The 19,452-nt window shown below is 39.7% G+C and overlaps 1 protein-coding gene across 1 annotated transcript in view; it reads left to right on the forward strand.

Moving 5' to 3' along the window:
• ROS1 (ROS proto-oncogene 1, receptor tyrosine kinase) overlaps nucleotides 1-19,452 on the forward strand; it is a 69,238-nt gene that overhangs the window by 21,382 nt on the left and 28,404 nt on the right. The window contains exons 19-28 of the mRNA XM_089492183.1: nucleotides 3,406-3,608; nucleotides 5,461-5,672; nucleotides 6,094-6,383; nucleotides 8,292-8,468; nucleotides 10,679-10,896; nucleotides 11,927-12,071; nucleotides 13,258-13,490; nucleotides 13,570-13,743; nucleotides 14,611-14,782; nucleotides 15,174-15,291. Coding sequence (XP_089348309.1) covers nucleotides 3,406-3,608; nucleotides 5,461-5,672; nucleotides 6,094-6,383; nucleotides 8,292-8,468; nucleotides 10,679-10,896; nucleotides 11,927-12,071; nucleotides 13,258-13,490; nucleotides 13,570-13,743; nucleotides 14,611-14,782; nucleotides 15,174-15,291 — 1,942 coding nt within the window. The remainder of the gene's footprint in view (nucleotides 1-3,405; nucleotides 3,609-5,460; nucleotides 5,673-6,093; nucleotides 6,384-8,291; nucleotides 8,469-10,678; nucleotides 10,897-11,926; nucleotides 12,072-13,257; nucleotides 13,491-13,569; nucleotides 13,744-14,610; nucleotides 14,783-15,173; nucleotides 15,292-19,452) is intronic.

Genomic DNA, 19,452 nt, shown 5'->3' on the forward strand with positions numbered 1-19,452 from the left:
TCAATGTTATACTGTTATACCGAAATACCGAAGAAATGAACATGGCGGTGGCAAAACATATACGAAGATGAAGACACACAACACAAAGAATCTTCATGTTCGTCTTCCTTTACTAATTTCCCTTGTCCCTTCCCTATATAGCCTCGTAGGGGTTAACGGGAGCGGAAATCCGTAGGTTCCCCATCAGATGTTTAAGGTCTGTGCAAGCGACACTGTTGGTCACCTGCAGGGGTCTTCTCTGGCATCAACCAATTGACTCTATTGGTCATTCGTACGGACCTTTAACTAGAGTTTCGGCACCAGGATTTTAAAAGTTTGTACGAGCGACTCTATTGGTCGCCAGCAGGGTGCTCGTTTGCCATTAGACAGAGGAGGCCCCTGCCGGCGACCAATAGAGTTGCTCATGCGGACCTTTAAAATCCTGGCGCTGCTGCGTAGTGCCGCGTTAACACCGTATTAACCCAGTCTACAAAAAAGGCAAAAGACGAAGAAAAAAACGAACACGAAGAATATACACGAATATTCGCCCAAACCGAACACAGGAAGGGGGGAATATTCGTGGAATACAAATTATTTTTTCCCCGACGCAGATGAACACGAAGAGTTGGCCAACGCCCATGTAAATCTAGGGTAAATCAATGTTTATTAATAATTTTTCAGAGAAAATCCAACAAAGGGATGGGGGGTACACAAAGAAAAGAAAAGGGGGGGGATACAGATTAGGGTACAGTCCAAGGCCATCATGGCACATGTAGTATGGAGGGAGCGCCAGTGGGGAGATGTTCATCAAGGAGGGCATAAATTCGTGACTAAGACGTCAGAGACGACATAATGACAATAGAATCGCAATGGACCAAGTTAAAGATAAACGACAGGGTCGCGGCCCGTGACACAACAGGATGCGGTATGTGTGGAGGACTCCGAGTGGCGCAGGACCAGCGAGTCTGGGAAACAGTGATGGTGGGGACAGCAAGGGCCCACCTCGATAGGGCATAGCGAAAAGCTATCGACATCGAGGGGAAAATTGGAGCTTGGCCACACTGCAGTGGACGAGGCACCTTAAGCAATATGTAGGGGCAATCAAGTAAGCGCCCCTACGGAGCAGGAGTAGCCGCCAGGTGAGGGCGCATCTCGGGGCCAGAGAGGTATTGCACCCAGTGAAACCAGAGACGATGATGTTTATCAGACCTGCCGTCCACTGAGCACATCAGCTCCTCAAGGACACGTCTCCGCTCCACCCGCAGGATCCACTCCCGAATCGAAGGCTGGGCAGGATCACCCCAATGCAGTGGGATGAGAGATTTGGGTGCCACCAAGAGATGGCGGAGTATCGTAGACTTGTACCAGGAGACAGGATAGAGCATATGCAGTAACAGGAAGAACTCAGGGGTGAACGGCAGTCGCTTGTCAGTAAGGGCTTGAGCAGTGGAGTGGACAGCAGTCCAAAAAGAGAGCATCTGAGGGCAAGACCACCATAAGTGAAGGGTCGAGCACGGGGAATCCCCACATCTACAGCATTGTATCGGGCTAATGTGTATGGAGGGCGGTACCAACCGGCTAAGAGCTTATAAGACATCTCTTGGTCCCTGTTATTGATGCAGCAGCGATGAGTGAAGATCGATATCTTACGCCATTGCTCCTCCGTAAGGGTCAGATTCAAGGAGCCCTCCCATCTCCCCACATGGGGTGGGGTAGCGGGGTAAATAGCGGACAGAAGAAGTCCGTAAAGCAAGGACACACCATGAGCCGGGAGTTTGTCCCGGACACAAAGATTCTCGAAGACGATAAGGTCCCGAAAAATCTCGTGCTTACGGACCAGAGTCCGAAAGAAGTTGCCCAGTTGGGCATAGTGGAACCTATCAAGAGGGGCCGGCGGATCAGTAGCCACCAGGTCCGTCAATGGCTTCAAGCCACGGGAGGACAAGAAGGCCCGAATCCCGGCCACCCCCCCCAGGTACCACCGCCGGGAAGAGGTCTACTCCTAACCCCGGTGGGAAGTCAGGGTTATCGCGGACCGGCATAATGGGAGAAGGGACGGTGGAGATGGTGGTAGTGCGGAGCAAGGAGTGTCAGACCCCAAGCGAGACAAAAGGGTGAGAAGCAGCCACGCGACAAGCACAAGTAGTGGCGAGCCAAGGTAACAAACTCGTTGGAACAGCAAGTGTAGCACTCTCAGCTCCCACCCAAAGTTTACGCTGCGCCCCACATGACCATACAGGAACACGCAGAAAGTGACAGGCCCGAGTACGTGCGGGGGCAGGACAGAGCCAGTCCACCCTTCTCCTTCGGCAAAATGAGCATACTATGTTTAATCCGTGGTGAGCCACGGCCCCAAATGAACCGAAGGAAGAGGGTGCGAAGTGTAGAGAAAAAATAAGGTGGTATGCGAATGGGGAGGGTCTGAAACAAGTAAAGGAGCCGAGGCATAGCATTCATTTTGATCGAGTTAATCCTTCCCACCCAGGAGAGAGTGAGCCGAGACCATCTAGCAGTAATTAGCCAATTTCTGAGTACCTGTGGGATCTCTATAAATGTATTTCATACAATCAGTATTACAACACATGTGACTGTGTTTATGTTAAGATTGCACCATAGAAACATGCCTGTTCTGCTTTATAGATAATCCAGGCCTACTCAATACTTTGAAGGGCAAAACCTGGCATATATTCTAACCCTTCATAATGAATAACAATTGCAATCTGATAAGATTTCTTGTCTGCTCATCTACAACTTACTTAGTTAATAAATCCCTTGTGTTTACAGTCTTATTTTTCTCCAAAGTTAAAGATTGAACTATTACTATTATTATTAGAAACCCGACAATTTCCACTGGATTATATGATGCACCATGTATAATACTATTTTGCAGGTTAAAGCACACACTTCTATAGGACCTGGTCCATTCTCCAAGACAACTGAGGCAAATATATCAGGTAGATTTTACTAGATTGTAGAACATCGAAAGGAAAAATATTAGGGTTTGTTTATCGTAGAGTGGACATTCTTGGCTGAGGTTAGTGTATTTCGCATTGCAGGGATGTGTATATACAAATGCTACCTGGTTTCTGTAGAGGCAGCCAAGGGAGGAAATTGCCAATAATTAAATATTGCTTGCTCCAGGTTATATACAGTAAAATACATTGGAGTCCGTGAATAAAATCAAAAGTTACCCATAACTATGTAAGGCTGGAATGGGGAGAAGGCAGAGGAGCCTTTGTAAGGGTAGAGTAATGAGAGGGCAAATTATCTCAAATAATAATGTATATTGTAGTAATTTAGCTGCCTATATCAGGTTCTCTGTGGGAACATTTCCTTACTGTACAACCTTTATACAAGCAGAAAAAAAGCTAAAAATGAATCTGGTCATGCTTAAAGTTGTGTTTGATTTAACAATCTTTTTTTCAGATGTTCACCCTGCACCTGCTATAATAAATATCTCCTCTAAAGAAATAACTCTAGTTGATACCGACAGAATGGAAGCCATGTGGAATTTTACTGTAGAGGAACCATTGAAGTCGGTTTCCTACACAGCCCACAATGGAAAACTATATTACATACTGAATGATTTGCTATTCATTCGAGATATTGGAAACCTCTCCAATGTTCTGGTACTTATCTATATAGCGTTTCTTTGTTTCTTTCTCTGAATACGATAAACGGCACTTATTAGATATTAGTATCTTTTTCTCTTTTTTACAACGCACTGTAATGACAAGCAAAGGTACCAACAAATGTACTGAAAACAATAGAAACAGTACACTTATAAAACATGACATTCATTAATTGTAACCTTTGTATTTTCCAAGAAAAGAATTCATTTGGTAAATGACCTTCTTTAAAAAGTGAAAACATGAATACACATAATATACATAGTCTTCTTTTATTATTTCTAACTGCGTATTGTAACAAAAACAGAAAAGAAGATACTTGAATATATAAATGTCAGTAATTTTTTTTAAATTATAAATGAGAATTTAATTATATAACAATTTGTGTGAATTATTTTTAAAAAAATCATGCTTTTTAGCATCCAATTTTTGTATTATTTTTACTAGTTTCTAGTATTCTGATGCTGCTAAAACCATGACTGCTTAGACCGAAAGCACAAAAACCAAAGCCCAACCCCCACCCAGCCAAACCCAATAATGACGTTGGACACAGATTGTGGGGTAGGGCATTGGTCACAGCGTTATTGATTAATAACATTGAATCAGATTCCTCATGCTAGCGGTACTAACCGGGTATATAAATCACCCATTGACAACCTGCCAGCTTTTAAGCCATAGGTCAAACAGGCAGCTCTTCATCAACACTTGCACAGGAGTCCTAGCCCCGCAGGTGCCATCAGCCCATTACAGGTAAAACATCATGTAGTCAGCCAGGAGACCCACACCGCAGCTGTCAGAAAACAAAACAGACAATTCTCAACATCATGGAGAAAATAAGACTCCAGGATAAAACATCTTAACATAAATAACAAACACCGTATCCTAGTCTAGCCATGCCATAGGTCGGGCGGGACGGCTATAACCTAGCTGCTGTCCTAAGGGGAAAAGGTACTAAATCACCCGCCCTATATTAACCACTTGTTGCAGCCACCCCACCAATGGTGAAATCCCTTATTGCTGCCTTTATGCATGGTCCAGCAGTCTTGCTCCCTTTCCTTATTGTTCCAAGGAGCCCCTTTTGTGGACTTTAGGGTTATCTAATAGTAATGAGGGAAGTATGGCTCACCCATAGGGGCCTGGGAGAAAACCATTATCCCAGATCCCATGAAAATGATCTAACATCAGTTAGTAGTTCAAGCAATTCATTACTGATACACTGGAGATTAGCCTGGTCTCCCTTCTGTCAACAGAACTCAGCATTGCTGGCTCAAGCATGTCACTTCTCTCATATTGTAGGAGAGCCCACTTAAAGTGACAGAACTTTGCTTCCTGATCACACAGGGGTGTGTGTGTGTGGGGGGGTTTCTCCCTGTTAATAAATACAATTTAACAAATAAATATTGAAACAAAAAGTAATATCACACTCACTAGTTACAACAGAAATCCCTTTAGGCCAAGGGGGTCTTTTGTCATGCAGACCCCTACTCGCACCCGAACAACCAAAGCATTCATCGAGCCATCGTTAGAGTTGACTGGTCTTAAGTATATCACAGCATGGAGTTAATCTCCCCCAACAAAAGATTTTTCTGGACATGAAGAGATAGCTCAGGGGTCTCCAATCTATGGCACTACATCTCCCATTCAGCTCAAAGGCTGGCAGAGGAGCATGGGACATGTAGTCCTGCGACAGCTGGAGAGCTGCAGTTTGGAGACTCCTGTTCTAGGTAATAAGTAGAAACAAAACTGTAGGGGTACTGTACATCAATGACAAAAGTGATAAAATGTTGATTGTTCATCATAATGTCATGATTGAAAATGTTTGCACCTACTAAGCTGTTTGTCTTTTGCTTAGTTGTTTAAGGATGAAAAACTATTGCGCAGTCATAGCATGACCGTGGATTGGATCGCAAGACACATTTATGTTAATATACATTCAGAGAAGAATGTTTCGCAACTCTTTGTCATTGACCTGGAACAAAAGAAAAAAGTCTTAAAAACTGTCAGCACGTTCCTAATACCTGAGAATTCAAGCATAGAAGCGATTGCAGCCTATCCGTTACAGAGGTATGTTTACAATAAAAAAAATCTTTTGTATTACATGGTCGAAAAATAATAAACCATCAAATAATAGATTTCAAATATATTTTTTAAATTGCTGAGGAATGCTTGCATTAAAAAAGTTGTAGTCTAGGTAGCATTTTACAATTTGAATTGAATTTAAATTGCTACTGATTGGAACATTTTTGCTTTTAAGGCTGTGGTAGGAGACTTAGTTGGGTTTTGCTTTTTATATAACATATAGGCCAATTGAGACCTACTTATGTCCATGAGAAAGGGATTTAGAAGTATATATTTTATGTTCACATTTTCTGCTGCATATATTCACATTTTATATATAATTTTCAGAGATATACCCATAGACTTCAGGGAAGCAAATGGTAACAATTAAAAAACTAAATTCAAATCTTCATTGTTTGTGTTATAGCCGTTTGTACTTGATGGAATCTTGGGACAAAGGCAAAAGAATTTCCTACTATAATATTCAAGACAGTTCGGTGACTCCTGTCTTAGGAAGTGAGAATAAAACAAGCTCTGTTAAGACAGGCAACTGCAACTGTTCTGTGGAGCCCTCGGAGTTAGGCACATCATTGGCACTGGATATAACTGATAAGGCTAATCCCTGCATATACTATCTAAGCAATGTCACAGACATCTGGTCCTCTGATTTGGAAGGTTGTCGTTGTATAAAAGTGATCACTGTACCAATGCTTTCTGGTAAGTAATTAAATTTTTCTTTATTTTTTTAACATTCTATGTGTTTTTAAATTAGCAGGGGCGATCAAATCAATTATCCATACATAAAAAATTGGCATTTCCGTGTTGTGTTAAATATCATATCGACTTTAGTAAGCAGGTCTAATTTGTAAACCTCAATTAGCATAAATATTACTCCCTTTATAAATATAATGAAATATAAATTAATTACATACAAAAATATACTCTGTATAAACATAAATAAAAAAAAATTAAGTTTAAAGAAGTCCCATTAGAGAGAAGTTCAATAAATATCAGAAATAATTCATCTTCCATTCCAATTCATAAATGAATCCACGTCAATTCATTGAAGATATCCACTCAAATCAACGTAAGCAGCACCACATTTATAATGTACCATAGATGTAAACATAGAGTGAAGAGTGTAGTATCATTAAAAATGTGTAATTTTATCAAAAAGTTATTAAAAACTACTCACAAAAAAACTCAGGGAAATACATATATAGGGAGCATTAAAATCATGCTCGTTTTTGCAGCAGGGAATAAATATCGGGGCTAGCTGTAAATCTTTTCACTTGCCTGTCTTTTGCTTTGTTCAATAAATGTTGAAAAGCTGTTCTGAAGCAGTTACTCTAGAAGTACTATATGGAATTGCTCTTTACATGAACGTGGAGCTTGTGGCCTCTGTGTAATTACAGCCCAGCACTCATCTTAGCTGGTCTGCCTTTTGCAATTGAATAAAGTCTCTTAGAGGACAAAAAGTAGACCTTGTCAAAATGTATTCCCATCCCACACAATAATATATATTCAAAAGTTTGGGGTCACTTAGCAGTTTTAATTAATTATCAGTTAGCCTTTTAAACTTCAACTTGGATTAGCAAGCACAACAGCCATTGGAACACAGGCGTGATGGGAGAGATAAAGGGCCTCTGTACGCCTATGACGAGGTTCCATTTAAAAATCAGCCATTTACAGCTAAGTTAGTCATTTACAGCATTAACAATGTATGTGCTGTATTACTGACCCTTTTATGTTATTTTAATAGACAAAATGTGTTTCTTTCAAAAACAAGGACATTTGTAAGTGATTCCAAACGTTTGAACCATAGTGTATATCTATGTGTGTTAAGTTACAAAACAATTGTTTTTTCAAAAAAGGCAGGGGTCCTCAGTATAGTGTGACCAGACGTACCTGCTTTCCGGAGACAGTCCCCGGATTGAGGACACTGTCCCCAGACAAATTATGTCCCCGGATGCAGTGCTGGATTAATGTTCTCTTCCGCAGGGGCCCTGCTGCTTACTTGTGGATTGCTCGCGCACACTTTGTGTGCAGCGTCTCTTGCTATGCCCAGGGGAAACAGGAACCCAGCAGAGTCACGTGACTCTGCTCCGTTCCTGCTTCCCCTGTGCGAGAATCTGCAGTTCGGGTAAGGGGAGGGTGAATGAATGAGTATGAGTGATTGAGGGAATGAATGAGTATCTGTGAATGATTAGTATCTGTGAATGGTTCTGTGAAAATATGCTTATAAAATGTTTTTTTTACCATTTGCCAATTTTAAAAAATGTCCCCGGATTTAATTTTTAAAATCTGGTCACCTTACCTCAGGACACATTATTCATCAAGGACTAACTAGTATCTTTAACTCCACCTCAGCTAAAGAGGAATGGTGGGCTAATAATTTGTCAGTGGACTGGATATGGAGCCTTCCTATGCCCACTTAGACACAGAGTGGGATGAGGATTAATTACCAATTAAAATTCCTATGGAAAGGTGTTGATCCAACACATACCTTGTCTTCCCTTTTGCTATGGGTGGAGGTTGCTAAGATAAACATAAATACTAACAACAACGTATGTGAAAATGTACATAATGCATGTATGCAACTTTTTCATTGTTTCTTTATAACAGGTGCAACTATTATGAGTTTGGCTGTTGATGACTATTTCATATATTGGAGTGTAACAAACCAAAAAAATACTACTATTTATTATGCAAGTAAATCTGCTAAACACCCAGTGATCCTAGGGATGACCCAGGAAATGACTATTGTTATGGCATATAGTATTTCTTTACAGCCTTTGCCAGGTACACATATCTAATTAAGTAACATACATTTCACCATATCTCTTGTATTTCAGTATATATATATATATATATATACCGTATTTGCTCGATTATAAGACGAGGTTTTTTTCAGAGCAAATGCTCTGAAAAATACCCCTCGTCTTCTAATCGGGGTCGTCTTCTAATCAGACCTCAAATAGAGTCTGATTAGGAGACTAAGATCCAGATCCCCCGCACCGCTGCAGGGGACCTGGATCCTCCTGTCTCCCCCCCCCCCCCCATCATACACACACTTACCGGTGCTTCCTGCTGTATTGCCGGGGCAGCGGGTTGACGTCTACGCGATCCGCGTAGACAACGTCCGCTGCAGCCGGAAGGAGGTGTGGCTAGCAGCGGGGGTTGTCTGCGTCCGTCGCGTAGACCTTCCCCGACTGTCAGAGATCTCTGATCTCTGACAGCCGGGGAAAGTATACGCGACGGACGCATACAAACCCCCGCTGCCAACTCCACCTCCTTCCGGCTGCAGCAGAAGGCGACGTCAACCCGCTGCTGGAAGCACCGGTAAGAGAGGGCTGAGAGGGGAGAGAGGAGAGGGGAGGGGAGGGGAGGGGAGGGGGGGGGAGAGAGTGTGTGTGTGTGTGTTAGTTAAATGGGGGCATAGGGCATTTCTGGAGTGGCGTTAAGGGGGCATTTAATAGAGCACTCTGCCTCCTGAAATGCCTTATACCTCCCTATATGCCACTCTGCCCCATAATATGCCTTTTAACCCCCTAAATGCCAGAGTGGCATATAGGGGTATAAGGCATTTCTGGAGGCAGAGTGCTCTATACAATGCCTTTTAACTCCCTTAATGCCACTCTGCCTCCTGAAATGCCTTATACCTCCCTAAATGCCACTCTGCCCCATAATATGCATTTTAACCCCCTAAATGCCAGAATGGGATATAGGGGTATAAGGCATTTCTGGAGGCAGAGTGGCATATAGGGGGTCAAAAGGCATACCATGGGGCACAGTGGCATATAGAGGGTTAAAAGGCATATCATGGGCCACAGTGCCATATTGGTGTGGCAAGCCTGGGGGCAGATGTGCGTAACTGGGGGACAGGCTGGAAAATACAAGAAATAAAAACAAAAAAAATATTTTTCTCAATCATAGCTTTTATTAAAAAAAATAGTTTACATGAATTAACATTTACTGGTAAAACTTTTTTCCTTTAGGGTCGTCTTATATTCAGGCTTTTTCTTTTTTCCTAAGTTAATATTCAGATTTTGGGGGGTCGTCTTATAATCAGGGTCGTCTTATAATCGAGCAAATACGGTATATATATATATATATATATATATATATATATATATATATATATATATACAGTATCTCACAAAAGTGAGTACGCCTCTCACATTTTTGTAAAAAATTTATTATATCTTGTCATGTGACAACACTGAAGAAATGACACTCTGCTACTAATTTCGACATTATTTAGGGGTGTACTCACTTTTGTTGCCAAGGTTTAGACATTAATGGCTGTGTGTTGAGTTATTTTGATGGGAAACTCAAATTTACACTGTTGCACAGGCTGTACACTCACTACTTTACATTGTAGCAGAGAGTCATTGCTTCAGTGTTGTCACATGAAAAGATATATAAAATATTTATAAAAATGTGAGGGGTGTCTATATTTTCAGCTTTATGAAATTTAGAAAATGATGAACTATAGTATATTCACCTTCTCTACAGAGTTTAGCTTGAAATTATATGAGAAAATAATGTATGAAACTGTTTATTTTAGGATACCTTGCCAAACAAAGGAACTGGAGAAGCGTCTGTCTCTTATAATAAATATAATCCAGCTCTGATTGCATCTATTGATTATTTATAAAATGTGTGTGTATGTCTGGATACTGCTTTAAAGAATATTTAAGTTTAGGAATTAATGTTTTGATACACAATATCAGTTACAGATTAGTTCTTAGTAACAAACTTGGGAGGTAGAGTGTTACTCAAACTGGCAGCACTAGACAGAGGTGGACCTTGGTGGGACAGCAGGATAGAGAGGCAAAATTGTGACTGTGCAGCGGAAGTTGGGACACTTGGGAAGCATGGTACTGGAAGAAATAGTTTTTCTTTTGTATTTTGGATTTTGATATTTTGCCAATAGAGGTTTATATTGTAGCCATTTTTAAATATTTATTTTAAAAAAATGCAGTCTAGTAATTTTTTTTTCTTTTCAGAAAAAGAATGCTTAGTATTGTTTTCAGATAGCACTCAGCCAAGGTTATTGAGCACAGCAAACACCAGCCTTACATTGGAATTGCCCCCAGCTGTGACCCAGTCAAACTGCTCTTGGATAATCACCCCCACTCCAACATACAAGGTTACATTTAGGAAACATATCAATGACAGTGGTGTGAGATACTACAGCGCACATAAATCTAACGACATTACATTGGTAAGATCTTTTTTCTCCAATTGAACAGTACAAAATGGGGAAAATAATTACGTAGAAGCGTGTCAGTGGAAGATTGGCTTAAGGCCATAAGAGGTGTCAACAGTGTGTTCCTCTGCCTGAATATAGTGGAAATTTTATGGTTCCAGCAACCTTTAGCTAAAATGTATAATTCTATTTATCAGAACTGCTGGAGGTGGAGTTTAATGACCAGATATTTTTTACACATTTGGTGAAACTACAGATCAATTAACTTACTTTGGAGAACCATCTGGGAAAAATAATAGGATGCTGTGCGGGATATTGATATCCCTTACGCCAGATAGTATTGTGCTGCACTCTTATGTCAAAAGAAAATAATTTTTAATAACTAATTTTCTGGTGGCTACAAAACGTTTAATTGCTAGGAATGGGAAGAAACTAAAAGCCCCTGATTGGTTTGAGAGAAAAATCAAAACTCTACATCAGTGCAAAATGGAGCACTGTATACAAACTATATTGGGTTTGGATTAGCTAAGTATTTTCTTTGGGATAAAATGATTAAAAAAGTCAATGGCCGGCATATCCTTGGTTTCACTAGAATGCATTTCAATTGGTTTTCGTCTTGTTATTTGTACAAAGTGATTTTTCTTTACTATTCTTCAATAATGTTTAATGAAACATTACTAAGTGATGGTTTTTTCTCGTTTGCTGTCTTGTTTTTTTAATGTCATTTCTCAGTCATACATAGCATACATTGTTATGTAAATATAATATTTTTCAGCTCTCTTTGAAAGCAGTGGCTGTGGAATGTGGGGATTGGTATTGTCTGCTCTTAAAGAAATAACGAAGTGGGTTATGGAAACATATATGTAGCATATAATGTAACTATCACTCTTCTTTTAATTACATGGTTCTATTTGGCCACTTTTGTGAAGTAAATGGGTAGTGGCTAGTATGTCGAAGCGAGGAAACATGATAATGTACAGTAAATAAAGTGATATAATGTGATTGTTATGTTTTGGTAACAATGGTGTCTCCAATATGATTCCAGGAATTTCATCATCAAGTTGTAATCATTCCTGGATTACAACCATATTGCAGCTATGAATTTGGTGTAATAGTGACCAATTATTACTCCTTCCTACTTGATCAGCCTCCTTCAGGAACTGCGATAATTGCCAAAACTGCTTATGGAGGTAAGTCTTTGTCTTTTTCACATGCGGGGCTACAACATTGGTTCTAAAACATATAAAACAAAAAACTTGATGCTTCACCAGTCACAGGAACATTTTTTTTAAGATGGTGCCTAAACAGCCTAAACAGCTTGAGCATTTTGATTACTCCTGCTACAACCCCTTTAATCTCTCTAGTTCTATTTCTCTTATAACACATAGAATATCACTCGGCTGACTTTAACAATATAAATAAAAATAATATATATTTATATATAGGTCCAAAAGTCTGAGTTTACTACAATCTGCTTTTATTTCTACATTTCAGAACAACTATTTTGTTTGACAAAATATACAGTATTTCTCAAATAAATATTCATAATTTTTACTAATAAAACCATATGTTTGTTAGTGCATACTAAAAATACCTAGTATGGCCGCCATTTACATTAATGATCGCTTTAACCATATCTGCATTGATTTCACAAGTTTGGGTAGAGCTTTGCAATCCACATTATTCCAGCACTCCAGTATCCCAGTTGCTGTCTAGTGATGTCACAGTGTCTTTCGCCTTTTCCCTTTTGTAAATGTTGCCAAAAGATGTTCAATGGGGTTGAGGTCTGGCAATTGAGGTGCGAAAGCCATACAAATTAGCACTCCTTGCTCTTCCTTGGGGTTCAGATATGCCTTCTGTGTGTGTTTAGGATCATTGACTCTCTGGAAAATGAATCCTCTTACACACAACTTTAAGCCAGAAGGCAGAATAGGATGGTACTGCTCTTCTGTTAAAGTCTAGTTAATCTTGTAAAAGTCACCAACCCCAGAATAGGCAAAGCATCCCCACACCTGAATATTTTCTTCACCATATTTAATTGTAGGTTTTCCACACTGTGGTGTTAGCCCCTCATGCGACCGTCTCTTCAAATGAACTGCAACCTAAACCTTCACTTTACTTCAACTGTGACATATTTGTATTGTTAATAAAAAAGGTGATTTTGAGTTGATTGTTCTACCATCCAGTTTTCTTTTGATTGTGCTATTGGTATCTGGATCAGGACGTTTCTGGTTCAGCTAAATTATGGATGTGAAGTTATCAGTGCCAATTTAAGGAACTTATGAACATTGATTACAAATTCATGGACTGTGTTTTTAGAATATTGGGAGATTTTCTTTTGTACCCTCCTATTATTGCTCTAATGTTTTTCCTCAGTTCCAGGAACAGTGACTACCATGCTGACAAGCGTTTTATCAGACACATCTGTAAACATCCAATGGAATAGTCCATCCCAACCAAATGGACCACTTTCATCCATACGATATCAAATTGCATCAAACATTTTGCCACTAACTCCTATTTCTCCATGGAGACAAAGTGAATTCCCAAATGGGCAGCTCGCATGGTCTTTCACTGGTCTACATGGTGGAACTTCCTATTTGTTTAAGGTATGAGATCTTGTAGTCATTATAACGTACCTTTTAGTCATTGTATTATTTGATCTCTTTGAAATGATTGATTTTCTAGGTTCTTGCATTTCACCCAGAAGAAAACTGGTTCAATGAAAGCCCTCCAACTTATATCACAACATTTAAAGCACCAGCCACACCCAGCAACATAGTTCCTGGTAACACCACTTTCGAACTTCAGTGGACAACTTCTGAGGAGGACATAATGAACTTCTATTTTGAAATAAAAGAGGTAAAATTGTTTTCCTTTGTGTTAAATCGCTAGCATAAATTATTTATTTATTTTTTTCATTATCCTGTGTCAGTAATATGGTTTGTTTCGGGCCTTGCTGCTTTATTAAGGTGAGTGATTACGCCAAGCTGTTGATCAGACAATTATCACCCTGGTTATCCACTAAACCAAACTGTATGGTTATTTAAATTCCAATTAATGTGAATGTATGTAATATTTTTCATAGGATATAGTTGAGAATGCAATGATACAGACCTGTCTGACCTACATTTTGACCTACAAGTACTTAAAGGATTGTTTTTTTCTTAGATCATGTGACAAGGTTTGTCAAGACAACATCAAACCTAATGTTATCTTTTATATCCTAATTTATTTTTTAATCAATCATATCTTGGCATATTTAGATCTTATTATGTTTGATACATACTATTATGTGAGATACTCACATACTATTGTAAGAACAAGAACCTGAAAGGATATTTTAAAAATGAAATACTCTGTTGCGCCTACTCTGCTGAATTTAACACTATTAAGGCTTCAAAACACCACTACAAAACCATTTCTAGTACTGTTGAATGCCCAATTCTTTTCAAGATGTAATTCTTTATTCATGAAAAATATTGTCGTTTTCATATTTTTTGCCTGGAAGTTGCATTTTCTTATAAAAGTGGGAAATGGTTTTGTTGTCACAGAAGCTTAAAACACTTCTTAAAACATGCTAGGGAGCGCAATTAATGTTTCGTCTAAGTGGGGCAGCACCTTTTAACAAGGTCTATTCCTCAGCAAGCAGCTTGTTGAGAACTGTTTAACAACATTATTACTATTTTATTTTATTTTATACTCTGCTCTGCACTTTGTTTCTATTAGTTAATAGGACAAGACTGGAGGCGACCAATGAACATGTCCTGCATAGGTAGACCACTCTATACCTGCATCCTCACAGGAGTAATGCCCAACACGTATTATCTTGTGCGTGCCATTGTAATCTATGTAACTGGAGCTAAAGGTACTTCCAAGCCAGCAGACTTCAAAACTTCAGGTCAGTAGATTTGATGTATTTAATTTTTTTAATTAAACAAAAGAAGCAGTCATAAAAGACCACATGTCACACACACTTGTCATAAATATTATAGTCTGACTTTTAGGTAATTAAAATTTTAGGGGGATTATTGACAAAACCATGTGAAATGTTATACTAAGCTTCCGCTCATCAATAATACGGATTTCATTATTTGTATAAAAATACTGAGAATTCTGAATGTATCTAAAAAACTTATAAATGATAACTTAATGTTGGAGGTCCGGTGAGGTATGTTTACCATAGTTCATAAATTATAAAAGTAATAGAGAAGAAAAAAAATAATTGTTTAGATGAATCTATGATGACCACACATATGCTAGTACTATATATTGTATCTGTTCTATTGCAGCTGGTATTCCAGGTAAAGCAGGAACTCCATATTGTCTGCCTGGTGATCAAAATACAATCCACTGGAACACTGCAGAAGATAATGGTGGTAATCTGATCTACAATATTTTAGAATACAGGTAATTGTTTTAGAGGAGTTTGACAAAAATGCTGTCTGTTATCACTAGTTCCTCAACAGCTGGCGGCCAACCCTGGTTCTCAAGTGTGGATGTTAGGATTGATTTACTAAAGGTTACAAATTCAGGGTTGCTCATTTAGCAAAATGTAAAGCAGATGAAATAAGAGGTTTAAGTCAATTACAATAAACAAATTTGTACCTCCCTTTAAGGACCATCCAATGGCGTTATAAAGGCACTCTGGGTCTGGACTGTAAGACTTAACTTTTATTTCTTCCAGTAAAATCACAGTAAATCAGATCTGCATGGTACAGAAACCATTTAATGTTAAAACAGATAATGCTGCTGTGGCTTTCCCTTATGCGTTTCACCTGTGCTACACAGGCTTGACATGTAACTTTAAATGAAAAAGAAAAACACTGCCAATCATCTGAATTAAGTGTATCAAAGTTTTTTAGTGGGTAGATACATTTAAAAATTCTTATATGATGAATTAATGTGTTTTATCATTTAGGCAACAACTGTGTAAAGTATAGTAAACAACCCTTATAAACCTAAAGTAAACAGAGACTTGGGGGGGAAAAAGGGGGTGGTGGATTCATTTAGTAGAAATAACATAATGCCAATCTATGTAAAAATAGCTATGTATACCACAATAAACATTTAAATATTTAATTATGCTTAAATTAAAATCACACGTCCCATTCTGAGCTCATACCTAGTGATTTATGCATCAAGTGACAAAAATCCAATAAACTTCACATTGGCAAAGTAGAGTATGCAAATTGCCTCCCCTTTGGTGGACATCTAATGTTTTTATCTCATCATTCATGGGCTTTAAAATGTTTACCCATTGGTGTTTTAGGGTTTTCCTCGTTTGTAGACAAAAAAAGACAATTAATCAGGTAAATCACAGATATTGTGTTACAATTTGCATAGCCCTCCAGTTCAAATATTCTGCCAGAAACTGCAGATTTATACTGAATTATAGTTAGCAGAATTCTGTGAACTCACCTATTTCTCTGCAGTCATCGCTTCTTTAGCTGTTGATGGAATGTTACAAGGAGCTCTATAGTCTATGCAGGGGCGTACCTAGAGTATTTGGCACCTGGGGCAGATCCTGTATGTGGCACCCCCCCCACATACACACTTTAAAACTGCATAGCTTCTACCGTTATATACCGGCGCAGACACTGAAGGTGGTACAGCATAACACTTACTGTTATCATTATATACTGAGGCAGACATTGACGGTGGTACAGCATAACACTTATCACTATATACTGAGGCAGAAATTGACGGTGGTACAGCATAACACCTATCACTATATACTGAGGCAGACATTGACGGTTGTACAGCATAACACCTACCACTATATACGGAGGCACACATTGACGGTGGTACAGCGTAATCCCTATCACTATACATTGAGCCAGACATTGACAATAGTGCAGCATAACTCCTATCACTATATACTAAGCCAAACATTGATGTGGTGTAGGCCTACCACTTCATTAGTAGTAGGGATGCACCGAAATGAATTCTGGACTGAAACTGAAAATGCAGCATTTACCTGGCCGAAACCGAATATGACCCCCCCACACACCATAAAAAAAAAATCTAACACTTGTATTTAAAGTAAGTAACACACCAAAATAGGACAAAACATTTAAATAACAATATTAATAATATATAATTAATTTATATATATATATATGATTGTTAACAGCAATCACATTCCTATCATGCCCAGGCATACCCAGATTCCAGGATGTACTCGCAGACTTGGCATGATAGGAGTATGATTGCCCTATCTACCCCTTCTCACTCCCTTTTGTCCTACCTACCCCTTCTCACTCCCTTCTCCCTATCTACCCCCTATCCCCCCGTCTCACTCCCTTCTTCCTATCTACCCCCTCCTAACTATCTACCCTCTCCTTACCTTTCAGGAGTCCTGCGGTGGGGGTGCAAGGCCTCTGTCTCCCAGCTCTGCCACTGTATGGAACAGTATAGAGTGATGGGAGTTATGATGTACTAAAGCATGATTATATAATGAAAAATACATTGGAAATGGTACAGCATAACACCCATCACTCTCACACACTTACCAATCCACACACATACCAATCCACACACATACCAATCCACACACATACCAATCCATACACATATACCAATCCAGACATATACCAATCCACACATACCAATCCTCAAATGCATCAATCCACACACATACCAATCCACACACATACCAATCCACACACATACCAATCCACACACATACCAATCCACACACATACCAATCCACTCATGTACCAATCCACACATACCAATCCACACATATACCAATCCACTCTCACTCACTGAATGCTTTCCTACCTTTCCTCTTTTCTCCTTACAGCTTCTTTTCCTCCTCTTCGCTCCTCTTCTTCAGGTCTTCTTCCGGTTCAGTGGGCGCGGCTTCAGTGTTGTGCGCCGGGATCTGACAACCAATCCCGGCGCACAGCAGCTGTTGCCGCGCGGATCGCAAGGGAGCGATATCCATCAAGGGTTGAACCTGGCTTAAAATCACTCAAGGGAGCCCTTGTGAGCCTGCTCCTCCATTACTGTCTGTCTCTGGAGGGGTGCCAGGTGCCTGCAAGTTGGCACCCCCCTGATGAGCGGCACCCGGTGCGGACCGCCCCCCCCCACCACGCTACTGAGTCTATGCCAATAATGGTTCTTTAACTCTAAATCAAATGTCATATTAAGTATCAATATTATGTTATTTGTTACTAACATATATTATCTATATGTAGCAATACCTTTTCTATATAAGGCAAATTATGTTGAGATGAATGGATAAACTTTGCTTCCATTGTCCCCATCTGAGAGTTAGGGAAATGGGAATGAGAAAGGGGACTAAACTCTTTAAACTTTGGACTGGGTATTTGTGACGTAGATGAAATAAGAGGTGCAACCCATATTATTCAAGAGATAAGCTGGAGTATGTGGATCAGATATGTAGTTAGCTTCTAGATAGGTTGGCTGCAGTGGCGTCGCTACAGGGGGGCAAGGGGGGGCAATTGCCCCCCCCAAGATATTCGTTGCCCCCCCTCCGAATTTGGAGCTACCCAGGACAGTCCCCTTGACTGCTAACGACGGCACCATGCCGTCGCTAGCACTATCTTACCTTGATGGAGGTCTGTGGACCCCCATCACCACCTACCCCGGCGATCTGCCCCTCACACTGAAGGGCATCACCGGGGCCACCCGATCCGGCCGGTGACGGCACGCGCAATGACGCGATGATGTCACCGCGCAACTTTATTAATAACTGACAATTGGCAGTTAAAGCGGCATGGGGCATGCTGCTTAGATGCCTGTATCTCATACACCGTTGGAAAGGTAATTATCTCACCTGTCCAACGGTATATAGCTTGTAAAAAAAGAATTTAAAAAAATGTAAAAAAAATAATTTAAACATAAAGTAGTTAAACTTTAAAAAAAAAAAAAAGTTTAAGTATTCTAGCTAAATGATCACTGTGGTAGCCAATGTTACCAGAGCGATCATATAGCTATAAAAAGTCACATTCCCTTTTTAAAAATGGCCGATACTAATTTTTAATCCCATGACCCCTTTGATCATGGGATTAAATTTTGCCAACGGTAGAGGGTGTCAATTTTTGAAATCCTGATGAACTGCAAATATTATTAAAATCAGCCAAACTTTTTTTGCTGTAAAAGTGATTTTTTTTTTCTCCTTTTACCATCATTTCTTTGGGATTGTAAGGGGAAAGAATGGTGTGTGTGCTTCTGTGAGTGAATGTATGGAAAGTTTGGTGTGTGCTTCTGCGAGTGAATGGAGATATGAAAGGCATGTGAATGATCAGTAATTAGGGTTGAAGCCTTGACGTGGCATTACTGCTCATGTAGGAAGCTCCAAGGGGCGTAGTTTCTTAAAATAGATGAATTGTCTGAATGAGGGAGAGCATGAGTTAATGTGTGGATGAATTGTCTGAATGAGGGAGAGCATGAGTTAATGTGTTTGTGTGTATCATAGATGTATAATTGTGGAAGGGCAAAGATGGCACTAGCAGGATGTTTGAGCCTTGGGGACCGAGATGGCACAGGCCGGGTGTATATGGGACAAAGATGGCAAATCGTATGTGTGTTATCTGGGTG

The sequence above is a fragment of the Sceloporus occidentalis genome, unplaced genomic scaffold (assembly GCF_023333645.1).
Source record: "Sceloporus occidentalis isolate IW3139 unplaced genomic scaffold, rSceOcc1.0.p SCAF_54, whole genome shotgun sequence".
Taxonomy (NCBI): domain Eukaryota; kingdom Metazoa; phylum Chordata; class Lepidosauria; order Squamata; family Phrynosomatidae; genus Sceloporus; species Sceloporus occidentalis.